Source organism: Chlamydotis macqueenii, chromosome 17 (assembly GCF_036417535.1).
Source record: "Chlamydotis macqueenii isolate bChlMac1 chromosome 17, bChlMac1.mat, whole genome shotgun sequence".
Lineage (NCBI taxonomy): Eukaryota > Metazoa > Chordata > Aves > Otidiformes > Otididae > Chlamydotis > Chlamydotis macqueenii.
In genome coordinates this window covers 1006646-1028045 of record NC_141572.1, presented here as the reverse complement: position 1 = coordinate 1028045, position 21400 = coordinate 1006646, and the positions used below count along the sequence as shown (strand labels likewise).

The following is a 21400-nucleotide window of genomic DNA, read 5'->3' as shown; positions in this document are numbered from 1 at the left end:
TTTTTAGTAGTGTAGAGATTTAATACCATAACATTTGGAATGTAATGACGTACCTCAAATTCTTCCCAGAAGCCCTGCTTGACTTTATCTGTAGTCTCTGCTAGCTTGCTTAGCTCTCGCACTCTGCTTTCAATCTCTGCAGCATTAATACGGGTAGTATTCAGAGGCTGAGAGAAATACAAAATTAAACAAGGGTAAAGCAAATTACAAGTGTAAGAAGACAATTAAAAACACAAATCCCCTACACAAAGTATATTTTATAAGGGCAAGTCTAGGATCCAGGCATCTATTTGGACTTTAAAACTTTGCAATTCATTCAGTGAAGGGTGGAGAGGAAGGGGGCAGCGAACAACTGCTTTTGGATAAAGTCTCATGCTGTTCTTCAGTACACTAAGTTGTCTCATTTCCGGACTAGTCCTGCAATCCGTATGGACCACAATGAAAACAAGAGAGTTCTGCATGCAGCAGAGACAAGAGTCCAACCCTTCAGAGGCATATTAAAAATTGTTCCCGCTTAAATGATGGACTCCATCTTTCAGTTTCATGAAGTTTAGATCTTCATTTTTGCAGTAGGAAAAAAAAATGATGTCTCACAGAACGTATGGAAAAGCCTGCACTTCAACAATATACGCTGAAGGTAACAAAGCATCGTGGTGTCTTTCCTATTTACTCACCTGCTTCAGTTGCAATACTGTGCCCAAAGTTTCTACCATAGGGTTCTTCTTGTAATGTTCCACCAGATCTGTCAGAGAGTCAAATTTCTCCCCTCCACCAACATCATATTTTAGATCCTTGAAAGACAGATGCTCATCAAAATAAACGCAATTCATACAAGGAAGTCTACCCTACTATCGTCTTTAGGCTAAGCAACAGATGAGAAATTCTCTTTAAAATCATAGATAGAAGAATCTAGTAAAACCCTTCTGCTAAGGGATGGTAGAACCTTAATAAAAAGAAATTCACATACGCTATGGAGGACATTATCCTTTTTGTCATCTAATTGAAAATCATTTCATCTGCCTTTTCAGGAAAGGCTATTCATTCTGAACTGAGGTTCAGTCAGCTCAGCAGGCTACCTGACCAACACGATGAGAAACTAGCAGACAGCTTTGGAAATCAATTCAAATCCCTAAGAGTATCACTGGGTCCTGAAAGGCTGATATTGACTGGCCCCATCCCTATTTTAAGGAAGCAATGCTAAGTTATTTTCTTCTATGTCATAAATGCTACTAGTAGTTAACTGCAAATCAACAAGGTTTTCCTGAAAAAAAAAATATTCTGGCAGTTTAGCTTTTACAGTCTTTGTAGGCCATTTCTACCTCCAAACTATCTCTGTTATTGCATTTTAGTCGCTTTGAAAAAATTAAGTTGTTGCACTGTCTTTTAGGATAACAGAAGAAAATTACAAAATCTGTGATTTTTTTTTTAATAGCAATCCATAGGCATATATGAAAATATCAAAAGACTATAACTTAATAATACTTCAGTGAAGAACTACTCTGTATTAAATTCAAGCTTTGGATTTAAAAGTGTTCCTTGGATTCAGTACTCAAGATTTTCACAGAATGTTGATCATCTATCAAGCGAAACTTTGTAAACTGACAGGAGAAACATATATTCAGATAGATCTCTATTTGTCCAATTCCTCATATTTTTATATAATTCATTCAGGAGACTGCAACTCGCTGAACATTAATGAACATGAAAGGCTCCATCAGCAGAGGATTTGAGACAGACTTCTGATGCAACCAAAAACAAATCTATTAGGAGATACTTGACAGCATAGTATAGTCTGACATGATTCAGTCAGGCAAGCAGTCAAAAAATATAAAACATAATAGAATTTTGATGCTATCAAATTAGTCAATTCGATCAAACAGATGATAGATAGCACACACGGAACCACAGGGAAAGGGGAAATGTACTCAGCTCTCTGCAGTGAAGTGCAAGATGGCCCTCCTGTTAGAATAAACCCATCGCCCATGGAAGAAACCCCGTTAAAGAAGCTTGTGCTTCATCATACCTGGCAGTGAATCATGACATGTGTCACTTTAGATTTCCCATCATTACTCTCTCCTTTATCATCTCCTGTCCGGACAGAAAGAACAAAGTCCCCAGGGTGGCTTTGACTCTCACGCACAAGAAAGCTTCCATGTTTTCCTTTTTCTGTTAATAGTTTTTCAGCTTCTCTTCCAGAGAGATGCCCATGAAACCACCTTTAAATAAAGTAAGATACAGACAGGTACCCTGCTTGTCATTCCAGCCATGGCTGAATCCGCTTGTTCTAAATAAAGTAAAATGCTTACATACACCAAACAACACATTAGGAACTGGACAGGATAATCACATCAATCTCATCTCTTCAAGAAACACGGTCAAAAAGGCAATAATCCTCCCCGCTACTATTAAGTACAAGCCCTGCTGAGTGAGGGAACTTGTTTTAATATTTTTCCTTGCTTTTTGACTTCTGAGAATAAACTGATTATCTGCTGGCCACAGAGGTTTGCTTCTGACATACATGTGCTTCCCCAGTGTATGTCAAGTCTAAAGTCTCTGATTCTCCCGATTAGCCGTGCTCCTACAAACATGAGTTTGAGCAATCTGAGGATCTGCACGTCATAGACTTTCTTACACACAGGCCCACTGCTGGATAAATTGTATAAAGTTAGACCCAGAAATATACCTGGGAATTCCTAGCAGTAATAACAGCTTCAGGAAGCTTTGGGAGAATGTCTACAATTAAACATTCTCCTCGTAAAAATAAAGGGAACTATCCCCTTTGTTTAGTATTGTATCATGCCAGGAAGAAAGTTTCAGAACCTATTTTCTTTAGCACAGATTGTTTTACCTTTAATCACGTTTATTAGTCTACTTGCAAGTAAACTCACTGAAATCAGTGGGACCACTTTTAGTACAAGACAGTGGGCACCCTGCCATCAAACGGAAGCTGACTGTAGTGTCAATAGGGATAAAACACGCATTTACTAAGAAGCGCATGGACACCATTTCTCTGACCTTTCAGATGTAGGATCAGCACAGTTCAGCGGATATTTCAGTTCTATAACATCTCCGTTCTTTTCCTTGAGCTGTCCATGATGTTCCATATAATACTGGACTAACTCAGCCAACGTGGCAAACTTCTCTCCTCCGTAGAGGTCATAGTAATCTCCTGTGTTCTGGATCTTGATGTGGGTGACAGCTCCCGTTCGTCTAGTATTTGAAACAAAGGAAAGAACGCACACAAGTCAGCTGATTTCCAATCAATCACTTTTACGTTTAGTGTGCTGTTGTCTGAGTTACAGAAATCCATACTTACATCTGTATCACTTTCCAACTGAAATACTGCAGAAGAGCTAAGCTAGTGCACCTCTGAAGCGTGCTTCAGCCACACTTCAGTGGATTGCAAGAACTGGAAGTGGCTGTCCAACAGTCAAGAAGAATAGGAAACAAAACTTAATTCCATAACAAAGGGATCCTTGAAGCCAATGTAAGCTCTTCGGCCTCACAATCTCCAGTATAAATCCCTCAGACCCCCAAGAATTACCCACACATAAGCATAAGCAGTGGAGGGGTAAGAAGAATCAGCATTCTCAAGACACCCATCAGAGCCTGTTTGCTCCTTTCCCTAGAATTTTACACTAATTGCTAAGATCTCCCCTTCAGCAAACAGTTGCCTTTGCCTGATCTAAGTAACTTGCTCCCACAGTCTCTAGCATTGATGAAGAACAGCTCTCTGAAAGAGGTCCCCTCTGTTCAAAGGTATCCAAGCAGCATTATTCTTATCACCAATCCCACTTTTCCTTTTTCCTTTATCTACTTCCTCTTGCCATGCTTTCCCCATCCCTACCACTGTACACAAAGTGTCAGGGGACAAGTGTTACAAAAGGCCCATTTTGGAAGCTGAAATAGCACTGCAGTCGCCCTTAAAAACCTGCTGACTTTTCTTGCAAGAAGAGCATCCGGGTAGCATTTTCTTCCATGTGCTTGATCAGTAACTGATATAATCTCTGCTGCTTTCAGATGGTTATCAAGTAGATTTTTAAAGAGCTAAACGTAATGCTATTATGAATCTACTTCTGCATCCCCTTAACTTTCTCTGTCTCTCTGCAGAATCAGAATTCACCACTCTCCAACGTACAGTTAGGTAAAAGTATTTGAGAACCTCTTTACGGAAAACAGGAGGAAAAGAAGAGAAAAAGTGAACAGACTAAAAGTGATCCATGCGTTCTTTCATCTCTTACAAGCAGTCAATTTACAACTCTTTCTCCATAGAACAGCATCAAATGAAGACCCTTACCAATTTGGGAAGAAGGACAAAAAACCATTTAAACTTACCTAACAGAGAGCGTAAAGTCTCCTGGGTTACTTTTGCTGGGCCGTGCCAAAAAACTGCCATCCACTCCTCTTGTTAACAGTAGGTTTTCTGCCTCCACCCCAGTAATATTTGGATGAAACCATCTACAAGAGGTTACAAATAAAGAGTGTCAATAAATAAACAGATCTTCTGTTTTTAACTTACACGACAAGACTAAACAGGACAATTCAACAGCTTCAGACCCAGGAAGTATTGAATTTTGTTGCTAAATTAATAAAAACCTCTACCTCAGCAGAAAGTATAAATCATTCATTTCATATCGCATTGCAATTTTACTTATTGGTAAAAGATGCTTTGTAAGTGAAAGAGCTGCACCCAGACATACTCAGACTGCTTGGATTAAAATTGTATCAAAGAAAAGCATACAATATAAAGAGACCACAAGTCATGCATTTTCCTTACTCCTGGAAGAAGGACATTCAAAGAACCTGAAAGACAACCAGGAAAAATACTTAAAGATAAAACACAACATCTGAAGTGACACTTGATAACATTTTAAAGGTTGAAAATTTAACAAAACCTCATGCTGTAGGGCACAGGCTGACCACCAGCTGACGGGGTCAGGAAGGAACTTGTCGACAACCTATTCCGTTGCCCCGTCTTCTTCCACGCTCCTCAAGAGAACGCGGTGCTGACCGCTGCCAGACACAAGAGCACCGCTCTGTCTTCGAACTACCCTGGCAATTTGTCTGGTCTGAACATATCCCGCTTAAATACAAACACCGAAGAAGCTCATATTGACATTCACCACCCACAAGGAGCCTTCTGAATGACTAACGGAGCTTCCTGCCAAAGGAGAGCTGTATATGGTCTATATCGAAGAAGCTCTGTGTCCCCACCTATGGCACTGAGACATTTATTCTTAGCTATTCAGTTAACGCATCTCTTATCTGTAACTGAAGAATTTTATTGCACTCTTGCAGTACTAAACTACATCCGTGCGTTCAGGATGAAAGCACTTTTCAATGAGGCACAATTTTAGAAGACAAACAAAAAAAACACCAAAAAAAAACCCAACCAAAGAAAAAAAAAAACCCAAAAAACCAAACCACCACACAGCCCACAGAGATGTGAACACGAAGTATTTCAGTGGCTTTGTCAGACTTGTATTTGGCAATTCAAAGATCGCCTTTATTTTTCAGAGTTGCCATAAATCAAGACACTACGCGGGGCACAAGTGAAAATGCACATCCACATCTGCAGAAAAAACACAGGCCACTTCTCTTCATACACGAGGTTCTTGGTTTCTCCAAAGTAAAGCAAATCATTAAGGCAAAAGACTCTGCAGCCAATCTCACTGCAGACACAGGAGTGCTATACTAAAAAGAAAACTGAATAGCATTTCTGATACAGTCAGCATTTCGTGCTAAATTGGTAAAACAGCAGAATGCATGAGTGCATGGCTCAATTTAGGGTTATTACTTCAAGTGTTTGAGCAATTCCTTCCATACTGAAAAATTTACAATATTCCTACCAAGACCTTATCCAGCCTATCCTCTTCAGGCACAGATTCTCATGGGAATATTCTGGATAGTTTCAGAGATTCCAGACTGTCCAAACCTCTAGCAGGTCATTCAAACGGGAATTAGGATTACTGATGTACCAATTCCGTTTCAGAAGTCAATGATTTCTTCTTGTCAACCTTGCTTTTTTCCTAGTCAAGGATATCCTGCTTCCACCAAGAAAATCTAGCGAATACTACCATATCTATAACTGAAGAATCACACACACACAAAATTAAAAAATACTTCCAAGTTATTACAGGAACAGGAATGAATTAATAAATAACACTACATTTATCTAACGAGACTACTCAAAGGTCAACAGAAGTTCTGGTTTAATGCAGTCTCACCAAAGAAACTGCACAAGCATCGGTACCTGGGATGAACTGAACACTAAATAATATATTTCAGAATATGACAGGTCGGCCTGCAGAAGCTGATCTTGCATCTCCAAAATTTGACTTCCATTAGGAGAAAGCAAAAAACAAACACACCACCAAGTGCGGCAACATCTTAAACACTTTATAAGCTTTTTAAATATGCATAAGATTCAAGAGACATCTTTGCAAGTTTTTGAGTTTATATCCAAAAATGTATAAACATACAAAGGAGAAATCACAGGAATCAGCCCTACAGATTTATTATACAGTGAACTCCCATTAAATTTTAATTAATGTAATAACTTCTGGATCTTACTCTAAACCCTAATGCATCTGGAAGTAACTGTACGCCATTCGTAAGATGTAAAATAACAGAGAAATAATAATTTAATGAACAGAAGGGACTACAAATAACTTGTGCTCAAAAGAGAGGTTAAAAAGATGAGAGATTGTTTAAAAACCAAAATCTCACCCCCACATATACATACACTCCTGCTGAAGATGGTAAAAAGTAAGTGTAGCGAAAGAAAAGCTGCAGCCGGGAGACCGATGGAGTTTATTGCACTTTATGTAACTTTTGTTCTAACGGTAACTTGTACTCCTGCTCTCTCATCTCTGTATTTTTGGCTTTGAGTAGGAAGATGCATTTGTCAGTCACCTCAAATAGAAAAATGGGGGTGTTAGCGATCTCTGGTACACGGTTCCGGCCCGGTGATCAGGATCGCTTCATTTGAAGTACTGCCATCGCATGTGTGCTTTTGAACCTCGGTGGCTACATCCCTTCCAAAAGCGGAGGAGAGCACAAAGGGGACACGGACACAGATACCAGTAACACAAGCCCTACCGAGGACGTTCTCTTACGCTTCCTTTTATAGGGATGGAATGCATTTTAGACTTTTTTTTCTACTTTCCCTCTCTAGTCTCTGCTGTGAGCAGGTGCAGAGGCTATCCCAAGCAAAGGGCATCGCAGCCAATAAATACAATCAAGAAAGCAGCACACGCACACGTAAACCCACACTCTAATTAAACTAGCTGTCCTCACTATGCATGGAATACTCCTTACAGCAATCCTGATTTGGGGGGTTCAGCAGTACACCATTCCAAGCCCCTTATTAGTTTACAGCGAGATTAAAAAGTTGGCAGAAAAGTAACTGGTGAAATAGCAGGGGTTTCACATACAAAACTAAGGGGATATCAGCCAAGCAGGAAACCTTTTGATGAAAAATAATATGTGGTAGGAAATATAGCTTGCTACAATTCCCTCCTTTTTTTTTTTTTTTTTTTTGTTAGCATAGACCAGAAAAGATCAGCAGGATCTGTGTTTTATAAGTCATACATAGCCAGCGTATTTCTCTCCTACCAAACTGAAGAGAGAAAAGGAAAAATCAATACTTTTTTCCATGCTGTGATCGGGCTTTTCTAATCACCTTTTCAAGAGCAGGGGAGATCAAATCAGTTCTGAATCTCAGCTGTCACAACCATAGCATTCAGGGAGGCGGTGACGGGTAGTTTAATTACTCCTATTTATAGGCTCATCAGTTTATATTTCTCACCTTTTTTTTCAGTCTCCCTCACAAGTTACAAGTTAAAGTTCTGAGCAGAATAAGAGGATTACTCCTGACAACGAGGAAACTGGCAAGCGTTTCGAAAAGGTAAGCTGTACGCTTGTTCTAACGTGTGAGATCCAGAGAGCCTCCACGCACTTCAGAAGCCCCTAAATCCAAATTCAACTCTAAACGGCCACGGACTGAAAACCAACCGATCTACTTTCAACCATCTGAAGCACAGCAAGAAAGAGGACAAGCCGATGTTGAAGAAATTAGACTTTAATAGATGTTACTTAGAGATGTATCAAATTTCAGAAGGGGTTTGTTAGATAAGAATATAAACATCTTTTTCCTTTTTATGACACTAATTCATCTGAAGTCTAACATTTACCTTAACCTCTCAGCCCAAGAAGGACTGCTAAAATAAGACAAACATCAAAATGCATTAAGGACAGTGAGAAGCTACAACAAAGGAAACAGATTCAGCTGTTTATCACCCTGATTTTGCAACGCCACAGGGTTTTGAAATTAGACAGAATGCTTCTGATAAACTAAGAGGCCAGACCAGGTCAGCCTAGTAACAGGCGTTTTAAAGTCGGCTCAGGTTTTTGTTCCGGTAACATCCCTCGTGCGGGGCTGCAGATGGCAACACGACCCTCCCCGGCCTCGGATGCTGGCCTGAGAACAGAGCGGGGCTGCCACACGAACAAAACCCATCGCCCAGCTGCGGCTCAAACGCCCCGCCGGGGGTAGGGAGACTCGCTTGAACCCTCCTCCCCCCCACTCCGAGCCCAATGCTACCGCACGGGGGTCGGCGAGGCCGCACCCAGCCGGTCCCCTCACCCCACCCGGCTGGGCGAGGGGCCGTTGGCAGGAACCAGGCCCCGACTCGAGCCGCAGCCCCACGAGGGCGGGAGCGGGCACATCCCGCCCCGGGAACGCGCGGGGAGAGGGGCCGGGACGCGGCTGCAGGCAGCTGCCCCTGCGCCGCAGCCACGGGCGGCAGGAGGCCCTGCCCGGCCAGGCCGGCCGCGGGGAGGAGGCCCGGCTCGGCAGCCCCCCTCCCCGGGAGCGGGCGCTGAGAGGCCCGGGCTCTGCGCGCCCCGGGAGCGGGCGAACCCCTGCCCGCCCCCTCCCCCCGACTCCCGCGCCAGGCTCGGCGCCGCCGGTTCCCGCCTCACCTCCGCGATGTCATTTTCCCCCGCGGCGCCGGCGGGTCGCGCTGCGCCCGGCCGCCTCCTCGACAGCCGCCTCTCACATGGGGGGGTGCGGGTAACCCCCCGCCCGGGCGCGGGCCGCGGCCTACGGGCGCCCCGAGGGGAGCGTGAACAACGGCCGCCTCAGGCCCCGCAAGCGCACGGAGCGCGGCGCGGCCCGCCCTGCGTCACCCGCCCGGGCGTCATCGGCCTGCGACACCGGCCCGCCCCGCCTCGGAAAGGGAGGTGCGGAGCCTCGGCCCGCGAAGCCGGTGCCTGGCGCTGGAGGGAGGGCGGCGAGCCCCGCTCCCGGAGCCGCTGGTGGCCACACAGCCCCCCGCGCCGGGCCGGAAAGCGGCTGTTCGGTGCTCCCCGCCGCCGCTGTCTGCTTCGGACTACAAGTCCCAGCGTGCTCCGCGGCCGGCGCGGTGACGTCAGACGCCGCGCTCTCTTTAGGCCACTTGTACCCGGATGTAAGTCCCTTTCCCTCCCCGGAAGGTAAGAATGGCGGAGCGGCAGCGAGCGGGGCCGGCCCCCGGCGGGCGTTATCCGCCGCCATCTGCCCTTCGGTGGCTGCGCTGGGCTCACGGGCCCGGCCCGGTGCCCTCGGGGACACGGCGATGAGGCCGCGGGGCCGATATGGGGCGGCGGTGGAGCGGGAGGTTAGGCGGCATCCGACCAGGCCAGGCCGCGGAGGCCGGGCTGGGCCGTGACCGGCCGGCCCGAGCCTCCGGGGACCCAGCTGAGAAGCGGGAACCGGACTCGGCTGGAGCCGGAGCTGGAGGCCTGCGCAGGGCTGAGCGGCCGCCCGGGGAACCGCGCGGTGTGGCAGGGCGCAGCAGCTCCGGCGGGGCCGGGGGAGCCCCGAGCGCAGGGGTGGCTGCGGCCTCGGCCTGTGCTTGCGTTTCCTTGGGCTCCCTGCTGCGGAGGGCTCGGATGCGTTCGGTGAGCTTGTAGCTGTCCTGAGTGGCGCGGAGGAGCGTGCTGTGTGACGCATGGGTGTGTAGCGAGCTTTTGGCTCCGCAGCGTCTCGATCAGCCACGGCTGTGCGAGGTGGCTGACAACTGTCAGAGCAGTGTAAAAGATCAAGTTCTGATTCTTTTATTTTGTTTCTGCAACTTACACGATCCTCTGTGCGCCTCGTAATAAGTCACAGTTTCCTTTTTATTTGCATCCACAGATGGCGGGCGAGAAAAAGCCAGGCGAGAAGGCACCCAGTGAGAAGAAGCCGGGCAAGAAAAAGACAAGTGAGAAGAAGCCAGCTGAGCAAAAGCCAGGCCAGAAGGAAGGAGGTGAGAAGAAGAAGAGGATTAAGAAGCATCATGCCAGCCGTAACCCTGTCCTGGCCCGGGGCATCGGGAGGTACTCACGGTCAGCCATGTATGCCAGAAAAGCACTGTACAAGCGCAAGTACACTGCTCCAGAAACAAAGGTAGGCCAGTAACTCCTGTGCTTAAATAATCACGCCTTTCACGGTGACTTTGGTCTGAAATTTCACGCCTTTTCCCTTTCCTTTGCCTACAGATAGAAAAGAAAAAGAAAGAAAAGCCACGTGCAACCATCACCAAGCCAGTTGGTGGAGACAAGAATGGAGGCAGCCGTGTGGTTAAAATCCGCAAAATGGTGAGAAAAAGAGCTGAGACGCGGGCAGGTGACGGCTGTTGTGTGTAACTTTTGGCTGGGTGATGCACGCGCCTCTCAGCTGGGGCGACGTAGCAGCCTCAGCTCATACGGCGCCGCTCGGAGCGGCTGGTGGTTATCTCCTTGAGACACGGACCCAGGGACTGGTGTTTTCGGGGGAGACGCGGGTAATTTAGAGAAGGGTGGGTTCTCCTCTGCCGTTTGTGTTGCTGTGCTGACCTGGGAGCGTGTGCAGAAGTACCGAGCCGGTCTCAACATTTGCTTTTGCATAATGGTACAGAAAACACTCGGTGTGTTCCAGAAGTGTCAGTTGCAGCAGAAAAAAAAAAAAAATCTTATCTAAACTGTAGTGAAAGCTTTCTGTCTCCTGGCATACGGAGTGGTACAATATTTTGCTCCTCTTTTTTCCAGCCCAGATACTATCCCACTGAGGACGTCCCTCGCAAGCTTTTGAGTCACGGCAAAAAGCCCTTTTGCCAGCACAAGAGGAGGCTGCGGGCCTCCATTACTCCTGGAACTGTTCTGATCCTTCTGACCGGTCGCCACAGAGGCAAGGTAATCGGAACTTCTTCCTGCGCGGACTCTGACAGCGGCTCTGCAGTGTTTCTGCGCTGATGCCGTTTTGACTGAGCAGAGGTACTCTGAATTTACCAGCTGGTGTCACGGGACGCTGCTCAGCCACAAGACGTGAATCTGCAAATCCACTTTTTGGTGAATCCTGTCTAATGCTTTCTCTTGTCCTGCCTTTAGAGGAAACAGTCCTTGAACTAATGTTCTTCTACACGGAGCTGGAAGTAAAACAGGCTAGTCCAGTTGCTTAGGCAAAATGAAGGGAGTCCCGCTGCAGCGCGGAGCGGCGCGTAGATCCGTGTCATGCTGACTGCGCTGCAGAACGGCAGACCCGATGCCTCTTTGTACTGCAGCTGCAATGAGGCCAAAGCTTGCTTAGCCTGCCCATGGCAAAGGAGGAATTCCATTTCCACTCTTAATCGGATGATCAAGGCAATACTTGATTATTAAATTAAGCTGTATTCTTCATCTTAATAATGTTTCCTAGAAGGAAAAAAATGTGAGTAGGGGATGGCTCTTACCGTGCGATGTGCTGTGCTGCCCTACACAAAGAATTGGAGCGACGGGATGGCTGTCCTGCCATCCTGCAGAACAGACAAAGAATAAAAAAAGGTACTAATTGGCCTTGCTGAGCCTCGAATGACAAGCACATGGAGAGTCGTGCTGTGTCGTAGATGAGGTAACTGGCAAAGCTGTACTCGGGAGAAGTGCTGGTAGCTTGGCCCCTGTGGTGCTCTCTTCTCAGGTCGCACAGTTGCGCCTGTGGCCGGAGGCGTTGTCAATGCTTATCCCGGTAACACAGGCGGAGCGCGGGTGCGGTCCCGGCTTGGTCGCGGGATTTCAGAGTGCTGGGACCTGAGCACTGATGTCACGTCTCATCTTTTTTCAGCGTGTCGTCTTCTTGAAGCAGCTTGATACTGGCCTTTTGCTTGTTACAGGTAAAAGACTTTCAATTGTGATTATTTGGTTTGTTTGGGGGGTGGAGTGGGGTTTGTTTTTAAGTCCAGGTGTTACAGATCTGCATGCGAATGGTTTGGCGCATTGCGTATTCAGGTAACTAAGTGGAATCATGTTTTGTGATTGAGGTGGAGGGGAGATACTAAGCGTAACTGACTACTTGGAAGTAGTAAAAATCAGAAAGCATTTTTTGGCTTTTCTAGAGGCTGTGGGGAAGGGCTTTGTTTATTGTTCAGATTTTAGCTGTAGGTATCTCTGAAGAAACTAGTTATCTCGTACACTACAGAAATTCAACTTAAAAGCAGTGGTTGTTGCCAGGAAGGCTAACCTTGTTCTCTCTTCTGTCTTTCCTCTGCATGTAGGACCCTTGGTTATCAACCGTGTCCCTCTGCGTAGGGCCCATCAGAAATTTGTTATTGCCACCTCTACAAAGCTTGATATCTCTGGAGTGAAAATTCCCAAGCATCTCACCGATGCATACTTTAAGAAGAAGAGGCTGCGTAAGCCCAAGCACCAGGAAGGCGAGATCTTTGACACTGAGAAAGAAGTAAGGAACATGATTGTTCATTCTTTCTGAAAGCACTTGTTACTTGAAGCCAGGCAGGAAAGGGGGAAATACCATGAAACAAATGGAGAACTGAATTTTAAGTGGTCCTCAATAAAGTGAGGTAATGCCATTAAAATGAATTAATACAGCAGCATTGAGATAAACCCCTTTTAAATTTGGGGAATCTCTTCTGCTTCTACCTTAGAACAGCAGCAATGATTATTCCAGTTAAATTTATTTTTTTGACTGAGAAACACCTTTACTGTTTTGACACTGCCAGCAGCACGCTGCTGGCTCCGATACCTGCCACGTACACCAAACACTGGCTTTGGTTCTCTCTGCCACCTCCGGTCTCCTACCACCTTTCCCATATTTAGAACAAATGGAGAAAAGATTTCTTGAAAATGCCAGAACTCAGAGTTTGCCCTGAATTCTCTCATGTCTGTAGAAGAGTCTGAAGTCACTGTGCAGGATTTTAACATTATTATTTGTACTTCCTAGAAATACGAGATAACGGAGCAACGCAAGACAGACCAGAAGGCAGTGGATTCGCAGATCCTTGCACAAATCAAGAAGGTGCCTCAGCTCCGCGGCTACCTGCGTTCTACATTCAGCCTCTCGAATGGAGTCTATCCTCACAAATTGGTGTTCTAACTGCTCTGTAAGCACCACATTAAATTTGAAGGGAAAAAAGCAAGGGTTTCTGGTGTCTTCATTGCAATCCATAATAGAATGTGTTGCACAAATCGTGCAATGCATGTTACTTAACAGACAGGAAGACTGCTTGTGGCATGACATTGTGGGGGGCTGTATGCAGCTTACTAGAATTTTGAGTGTAGGGCTTTTGGCTGGTTGGTTTTTTGGTTTGGGTTTGTGGTAGTCATTGGTGGTTTTTAACTATTTTAGTATAAACATGCATTCAGCTTTCTTAATGATGAATGAGTTGGGAGGGGGAAAAAACCCACAACAGGTTTTCTTTTTGGAATAGCTAATATTAAGTACTGGATTGACCACCCATCAGGATACGTTGCAGAATAAAATCCAGTTCAACATCTGTGCGGGTGTGTTTCTCTGCACCCTTCCTGTGCTGATACCTTCAGGTATCTTTTGTGAAGAACCAGGTCTTAGCAACTGCTAGGTAACTGATTAGCATTTTAAAGCTTGCGTTCAGCTTTGTTGAGGTGGTTTTTCTGATGAACAGCTTTGATCCATCAATCACCACATAAACATCAGCAAATAAAGCAACTTTTCAGGGGCATTTCAGGAGCTATACCTTGCATTTTGAAGTGGAAACACTGGGAATGCTCCAGAGCTGAGTTCTGCAGGGTAACTTAACCGCTCCTGGAACCATACCAAAATTTGGAATGTATGTCCCTTCCCAAATCAATTTTTTTTTTTTAATTTTTTTCCCCTTGTTCTTTGTTTATCCATGTGGGGTGTAATGCTTTTAGTTTGGGAAGAGTATCTGCTTAGATCAAAAAGCAAAACCATGATTCTGTAGGCTCAGAAACTAGTTAAAAAGCAGAAGCTGTTTCTGTGAAAGGTAAGTATTTTTCTATCCTTGGAGACTTATGGAGTCTCAGCATTTTTTCCCACCTGAGAAACTGTCGGAAAGCGAGTCCTGTCTGTTTTCTTTCTCTGTTGAGGTCAGTTAGCAGGTATCTGGAAGAGGATGCTTGGGTGGTAATAGCTCTGCTCTTAGAAAAACTGAGGATGTACATATTAACAAATCTGGCACGCCTGAGCTCTTTCTTAGCCAGTTATGCAGGAAACAAGGCTTATATAACCGCACCATCTGTCTTCCCATTAATTCTTAGCTGAAAGTAGCCAATGGGGTCAAACTTGACGGGGAGTAGAGATTTTGGCAAATGCAGCAGCTTCATGAAAAGGGGATAGAGAAGGGAGTAGTACAGCCCTCACTGAGGTGGAAGCCTGTATGTCACATGCTATTCACGTTCACTGGCAAGGAGGAATCGGGCTTCAAGTGCTCCAGAGTCAATGAAAAAACTCCAGATGCCTGCAGGACGCTTTGCTCAGCAGATTCTTGCACTGAGGGGCTATGGTCATCTTTGTAACCTTTATAGCTGACGCTGGCTGGTGTTAAGGGTACGGAAGTGTATAGCACTGGTTGCTGTTCCACCATCTTCCTCGTGTTAATTACCATATTAAATATGAGTGGTTCAGCAGAGGGAGCCAGCGAGCAAGCTTTGTCCAAATGCAGACCTGCTGGCTGGGTGCTTGGCTCGTTGCTCTGCTCCATTTTCTGCCCCTCAGTGCTCAGGGAAGATATTCTTTATTTTTCCCTGTCATTGGAACTATGTCTGTGATGAGTTACATCTTCTGCTGTATGTAGTTTGTGGATAAGGGGTACAGTCAGGGGTTCCTCGCTGCTAGTACGGAGACAAGTTTACTGATACTACCAATGAAAGATCTTAACCCAATATGCTTAGAAAGCTGAGTTAAAGTAAAAATTGTCCATGGGAACACTTAAATGGGAAAAGTCCAAAACCAGCAAGTAGACCTCTTGATTAAAATCGTTTGTAGCAGCAGGTGCCATCACAAATTCTGCAAACCGAGATTCCATCACACAGTTGCGGTCTAAGAGAAGACTTAAGAGGTACTAGTGCTTCAGTCGTTCCCTTCCCCTCTGGGAACAGGGAAGGTGTAGGAACAAAATAGGATGTTTTAAGAATAACTAGGCATTTAGATAGAGTGGTATTTTCTATAATTATTGATTACTCTGACACATTCCTCATTTGTGTATCAGAAGATGTGAAAAGATACTTGGCACCATTAACCTTGTTTACTGAACGGGTAGTTTTTGTCTCGCCGCGTGCTGTCAGGGAGTGATTTGGTAATACAATTCAGTTGTCTTAACAGGTCCTGGTACAGGGAAACGTCCTCACGTGCTGCCACTGCCTCCCCCACCCCAGTCCTGTCACCTGTCTGACTAGGTGGTGACCAATACCACAGCCCTGCAAGGTGGGGAGAGGGAGGGAGGGATGAGTATTTTTGTGCTGGTTTAGATCCTGAACTGAGTCACCGTGGGACCAGACGAATGTCGGCACACAGGGGCGTGGGAGCAGGCCTGCTTCTGGGGGCGCTAGCTGTTAAGTCAAATTTTAACACCAAATCATGCCTTCGCAGTGCTGAGCAGCTCCTCGGGCTTTGCTGCAGAAAATGGAGGTGGCAAAACCTTCGTCTTTCACAAGGAAAGGCAGCCAGTGGACAGCTGTGATTTGCCTCTCTCTTAACCTCTAAAATATTTTCCTCAAGTTCTGTGAAATCTGGCTTTTCCTGAAGTGCCCTAGGGTGACGGATGGAAAAGAGGAAAAACAAGGACTGTACAGATGACCAACACAGGCACAAAGTGAATATTCAGAAGGATTTTTCAATATAGATAATGCTATCCACTACCTGAAAAATACTTCCACCACATAAAGAGCTTTTGTGTGCGTTCTCGCTGTCCCGCAGCCTTTCTCATTCTGAGCATGTAAACAGTTCTGCAGTCCTGGCTAGCTGAGTCATTGCTTTTCACTGAGCATCCCCCACAGAAGAAGCTAGAGACATCCAAAGCCTCAGTCGCCCAATCAAAAGTGCTGGAGATGCGCAGGTCCAAAAATAGTGACAGACTCAACCACAGCAGCACTTCATTAGCATCAAATGTGCTCTTTGCTTCGGCTGCCTAATAAAGTGATATGTAATTATAATAAAGCATCCTTTTGAGAGGAAAGATAGAGGGATGTTGGCTTTCTCAGGGAATTGGTAATAGGATGCAATGCTTTATTATCTACAGGCACCTCTTACCTATTAGCCGCCTCTGTGAAATGACCTGGCGGATTCAGTCCAGCCCAGAGAGGCAACGTCCCAGCTGCTGCGTTGGCCGGCAGTCTCAGAGAGGCAGACCCTAGCTTTGCTCCTGGGACTAAGAACCTTAGGAGAAAACGAGCCTTATTTGCAAGGCAAAGTACTTCCCAGTGCCAGGTTTGTGGAGAATACTACCTTCAGCGTTTCAGGTGCGACACACTAATTACGAGAAGATGCTATGGCTGGAATGTGGAAGTGTTTTTACAGGACTACCACACTACCATTGTGGCCAGGTGTTGAGGAAAATACGCCAAATGTTCAGACGTCCAGCAGTGAGCTATGCTACAGGACACCTATAGGATCTGCCTTGTCATGCAGGGGCAGCTGAACCTTTTCCCACCAGCATGTTTCCACCTGATCCCTGCCCTTCCTCTCCTCGTAGTTCACAGAACTGTTACCACTGGTAGCCCCACATCTGCAAAAAGTTGTCTGGATCTTCTCACAAGCTCAGTAAAGAATAAATAGAATTGGGGAACAGTTTCTTTGTCTTCACCACCTGGCAGAACCTCTGCTTTGGCCTCATAGAAAACATAGGCAAGATCAGCTCAGAAACCATTCATAGAGAAGCGCTGGCCTAGGCAGCCTTCCTCTAGCAAATGCTAGGTAACTCCTTCCGCTCTTCTCCAAATGGCCATTCCCATCCCATTTTAAATGTTTCCAGCATTAGAAACCCCACCCAAATGGATTTTACTGACAGGATTTGTTCCAGATTCTCTGTATATTCTTCTTTCAGTACATTTTGTTTCTTGTCTTTCAGTGAAAAGGGCTTCCTGGTCTCTCCTTATTAAAATCAACCGTTTTTTAAGATCAAAACTGTTTTCTAACCAGCACTTAAAACTCCAGGCGAGCAATTCCCCTGCTCAGTTTGAAAGCGGACAGCAGAGTTCTGCCCTGTCCCTGGCGCACTGTGAAGGCTGTGTTACTGAGGTCTCTTACAATTCCGTTAGGACAAGAGATCACAGCATTGTCCTGTGCTGTTCAGGGGATCAAGCAGCATACCAATCCACAAATATCAGTGGCTCCTGTGGGTTTGTCAGCTATTACTGTTACAGGATGGACACATGGGCAGCTTTCTCTAAGAGATTCAGAACTGCGCAGGAGAGTAATGTAAACTCCACTACGCTTTCTTCCGTCGTTATTGTCCTACAGTGGCAGGTCACATAAATGACATGATCATATGGATACAGGATTAAGAGCTCCTGCTCCTGTTCTGGTTTGGAGACAGCATCTGAAGTTTCCAGTGACTTGTGTGGGAATGTGAGGATGAAGGACAAGGGGAACTATTTATCTGTTAATTTGATTTCTCCAGCTCTCCTGCATTACAATCTGCACTAAGCACTTGACAACTCATTATTTAAGCAATTAGAGCAATTCAATCCATATTTTTACAAGCATCTTACTCATAATAGTTCTCCCTATTTTCTTCCTCATTGTTCAGGAAGCCACTAATTGAACAAAGCGAGCCAGTCCCACTGGCTGTGGTCAACATTTGCACTGAGTCATGCAAGAGGGTTGGTTCGTGATGGTTATACGTGGAATTTAACATGCTTGCCGATAAGCAACCATGAAATTTCTTATTTGTTTAGTTGATTTATCATTGTTTGTTTGTTTTTTGTAGATCAGACCAGTTTTGACCTCACAGATGAAGAGTCAAAAACCATTTTTGTCAGCTGACTTCCTTTTTTTGTCTCATTTTATCCTGTTTTTCTCCCATGATTTCAATGTTTACCTTTCTCAGTGGAAATGCCTTTACGTAACAGATTGCGCATACAGCCAGCAACTTCTGTGACCGCACCACGGTTCACATTCTACCAGACATAAATACTTATTAGTAATAATGATAAGGAGAGAGGAAGCATGGTAGTCAAAATATTACTTGAGATTAAAGAAATTCAATTTTTTTTTTCTCAGCTCTATTGATTTTCTGCGTGATTGTGAGCAAGTAACTTAATTTCAGTGAGGTCAGTGTTCACAGAATAGCAGTAATACTTTCTCATATTAGGCCTCAAGAAGCGTGTTAAACTTATGCAGACGTGCAATTTATGACAATGCTCTAAAGTACATAAAAGAATAAAAAATCTATCCTTGGATGACACTGAGGAGGGGACCTGATCCATTACTGTAATCTTCCTCTACTGAGATCCAATCAATATTTAATACTAAAAAATAAAAACATTGAGTTGTGTTGAAGACTGGCACAGGTAGCATGAGGAATAAATGTTTTCATAGTCCTATTTATCAGTTGTAATGTCATTTTTTGCAGAGCTTAGTCCATTATATCTGTACAGGACAGTACAGCTAAAAGATTTGGAGTCTCTGGTGACAGTTTGTGTTTCCAATTAGCCGTTCCTAGCACTTTGCCTGCAGATTTTTTTTTTTAATGATCATAACAAACAACTTCTAATACTTTACATACACTGAGCACATCAGCCTCGTGACACCCAGCAGAGGTAAAAACTGCCATTGTAACACCAAGAAACTGTATACAAAGGTAAAATGATTTATTCAGTCCATTGGAGCAAGTCAGTAGGATGCAGAGAACCACACCAAGTAGCACTAGGAAAGGCTTTAAACCTCATGAAGAAAATAGGAGACTGAACCAGAAGCAATTAGACCTTCATCTATTTTGTCAGTCCTACTTGATATAGAGGCTTTCCATGCACTTGACAGATGCACTTGGGATGTAATTGTTTTTAAAATTAAGGCTTTCAGATATCACTGTGTGCTCTACATGGCATCCTATTGTTCCAAATGCCCATTTTCACATGAGGAAATAAAATGCAAAGACAAAATGTACAAAACCAGTCCAAGCCAGCATGCTTATGTTCTTGATATGCAAGGGAGGAAGGTTATTTTTCTGAACAAGGAAATACAAAGGCACTAAAAAGAATGATGCACCTTCAAAATGTTTCACTGGAGATGAAATATATATTTGAATATACTGGAGTATTCAAATTACTCATGTGAATGTCCTGCTAAGCTGAAATGAAGATCTGTTTCATGGAATCTCAGAAATTGGTGGGCAACCGTAACTGTTCCTTAAAATAAGCACAAAAAATAAAGAAATGCCCCTCTAGAATCAGAGAACTCAAACAACGGCAACTCTTACACAACTGACAGGCACATGGCAAAGCTCCTGTACATTGTACATTATCCGCATGGCTTCCCTCTGGGCTGACACAGAAAGTGCAAAACGGGCATTTGAAATCTGGAGCTTTGTGTTTGTGCGAGAGAAAAAAACCCAAACACATGCACATACGAGGGACACCGAGGGAGAAAAAGGAAAACTGCGTTTTGAGACTGCTGATGCAAGAGGAAAACTTCGAGCGCGCTGCTTTTTTTTGTCAAAATACAGGCTTTGGTCAAAGCACTGTGCACTGCGGTTTACTTAATGCAACACTCCAGGAAAGAAGACCTTTTTCACGCTTCGCGAATAAACAGGCAATGTCTAGCGTCACCATGTAACTGTCTTCTAGCACAGGCAACCCATTAATCTCCAAACTAGCTAACAGCTTGAATTAAAAAAAAAAAAAAAGAAAATAATACAAATAACATCACAAATCATGTGGCTTGGGCTTACTTGAAATAACAGCTGATTTCACAAGTACCTGAGAAGAGCGTCCCAGCGTGAGCCAGCCAGTGCAGCCATCTCCTGGGGATTTATAAGAACGCTCATTAGGATTTCCATCATTTTTCCCATCCTGTCACCCTGAGCTGCAAATTTTCACGTAATTCAATTGGTCACTGCACCAAGCCTGGGAAGACTGGATAATCAAGCCTAAGAAGTGGCTTTTTTTTATATTTGTCATGCACAATCAACAGCCATATGACAACAATCCAGAAGAATGGAGGAATGAGCACCACACACGTAACATGGTCACTCTGTTGCATGTGAAAGGCTGGGCTGATGCTATTTGTGAGCCAGGAATCTAATGAAGACGGTGATGGTGGTATAGTCTCCAAAGAGTCCATTGGCTTTGGATGACTGACAGATAGCACTGCTCTCAGTTCTTCGTTGGTTGATTGCTCAGAGTTGCCCTTTTAGTTGAAGGGCAATTAGCTGTTCTTCATGGTTTATCTGTAGGCTACTTGTGATGTTGTTCTTTTTAAATAAACACTGCTGTGTTGTTAAGCATAAAGCCAGATGTTTATAAAACAATTACAGAAAAGACTGGCTTTTACCTGTCAAGACCAGGATTTTATTAGCACTTGACATTCCACTGCAGCAGTGTCACGGTTTAGCAAACCCAACACAAACACTCATAAACTCAGCTCTTCAATATTACAATGAAACTGCCCTACCTGCAGCAGTATGAAAAGATTTCCAACCATCCTGGCTTCATATGAGGGCCAGTCCATCACAGGTCTGTAGAACGATGAATTATTTGGCCTTTACTGGTTTATGCCATCTGGCTGTGAGGAACAGAGGGAAAAAGAGGCGAGTCACAGTAAGCATAGGAAGACTGCACCTCTCACAGAAATCAGCAACATCCCTCCCCTAACAAAACCACAGAAGACATCTAAATCCTTTTCTGTTTATCTCCCTCATATTTATATCCCATCAAGTTGCTTACCCTCTGTGACTCTATTGGATGATAGTTCTTACTTTTCCTTTAAAAGTAGGCTGGAAATTAGAGGAAAGAAATACTGAAAGAACAGGAGAAATGCTTCAAGAAAGAAAGGAAGGGGGGGAAGAGCACCTTGGAGATGTGGGCACTTACAACTGCAAAACACCTCCACACAGAGAGCAAAATTGTTCTCCCCAGAGGAAAAGGCATTCCAATTTTCACTGCATGGTTTCAGTTCTCAATTAGTGGC

At 44.7% G+C, this 21400-nt stretch overlaps 2 protein-coding genes across 10 annotated transcripts in view; one reads left to right on the top strand and one right to left on the bottom strand.

The window, feature by feature from the left end:
- Positions 1–9168, bottom strand: part of PTPN11 (protein tyrosine phosphatase non-receptor type 11) — a 28536-nt gene extending 19368 nt beyond the window's left edge. For 5 of the 9 annotated variants that reach the window (XR_015260493.1, XR_015260494.1, XR_015260495.1 and 2 more), the window contains exons 1-6: positions 8986–9166; positions 4336–4458; positions 3016–3210; positions 2024–2216; positions 675–791; positions 54–167 (exon numbers count right to left, since the gene is read on the bottom strand). Coding sequence is in view for 5 of the 9 variants with exons in the window: in XM_086761945.1 (XP_086618071.1) it covers positions 54–167; positions 675–791; positions 2024–2216; positions 3016–3210; positions 4336–4458; positions 8986–8999 (756 nt within the window). In the remaining 4 variants the exon portion in view is untranslated. Of the gene's footprint in view, positions 1–53; positions 168–674; positions 792–2023; positions 2217–3015; positions 3211–4335; positions 4459–8985 lie in introns of all 9 variants that reach the window. The other 4 variants (XM_086761944.1, XM_086761940.1, XM_086761941.1 and 1 more) reach the window with 1 other exon arrangement.
- A 1012-nt stretch (positions 9169–10180) lies between these two features.
- On the top strand, positions 10181–13422 carry RPL6 (ribosomal protein L6). The gene is made up of 6 exons (XM_010125447.2): positions 10181–10432; positions 10525–10623; positions 11053–11196; positions 12101–12149; positions 12531–12715; positions 13217–13422. Exons 1-6 carry the CDS (start codon positions 10181–10183, stop codon positions 13367–13369), a joined length of 882 nt encoding a protein of 293 aa, XP_010123749.1. The 3' UTR covers positions 13370–13422.
- Positions 13423–21400: the final 7978 nt, after the last annotated feature.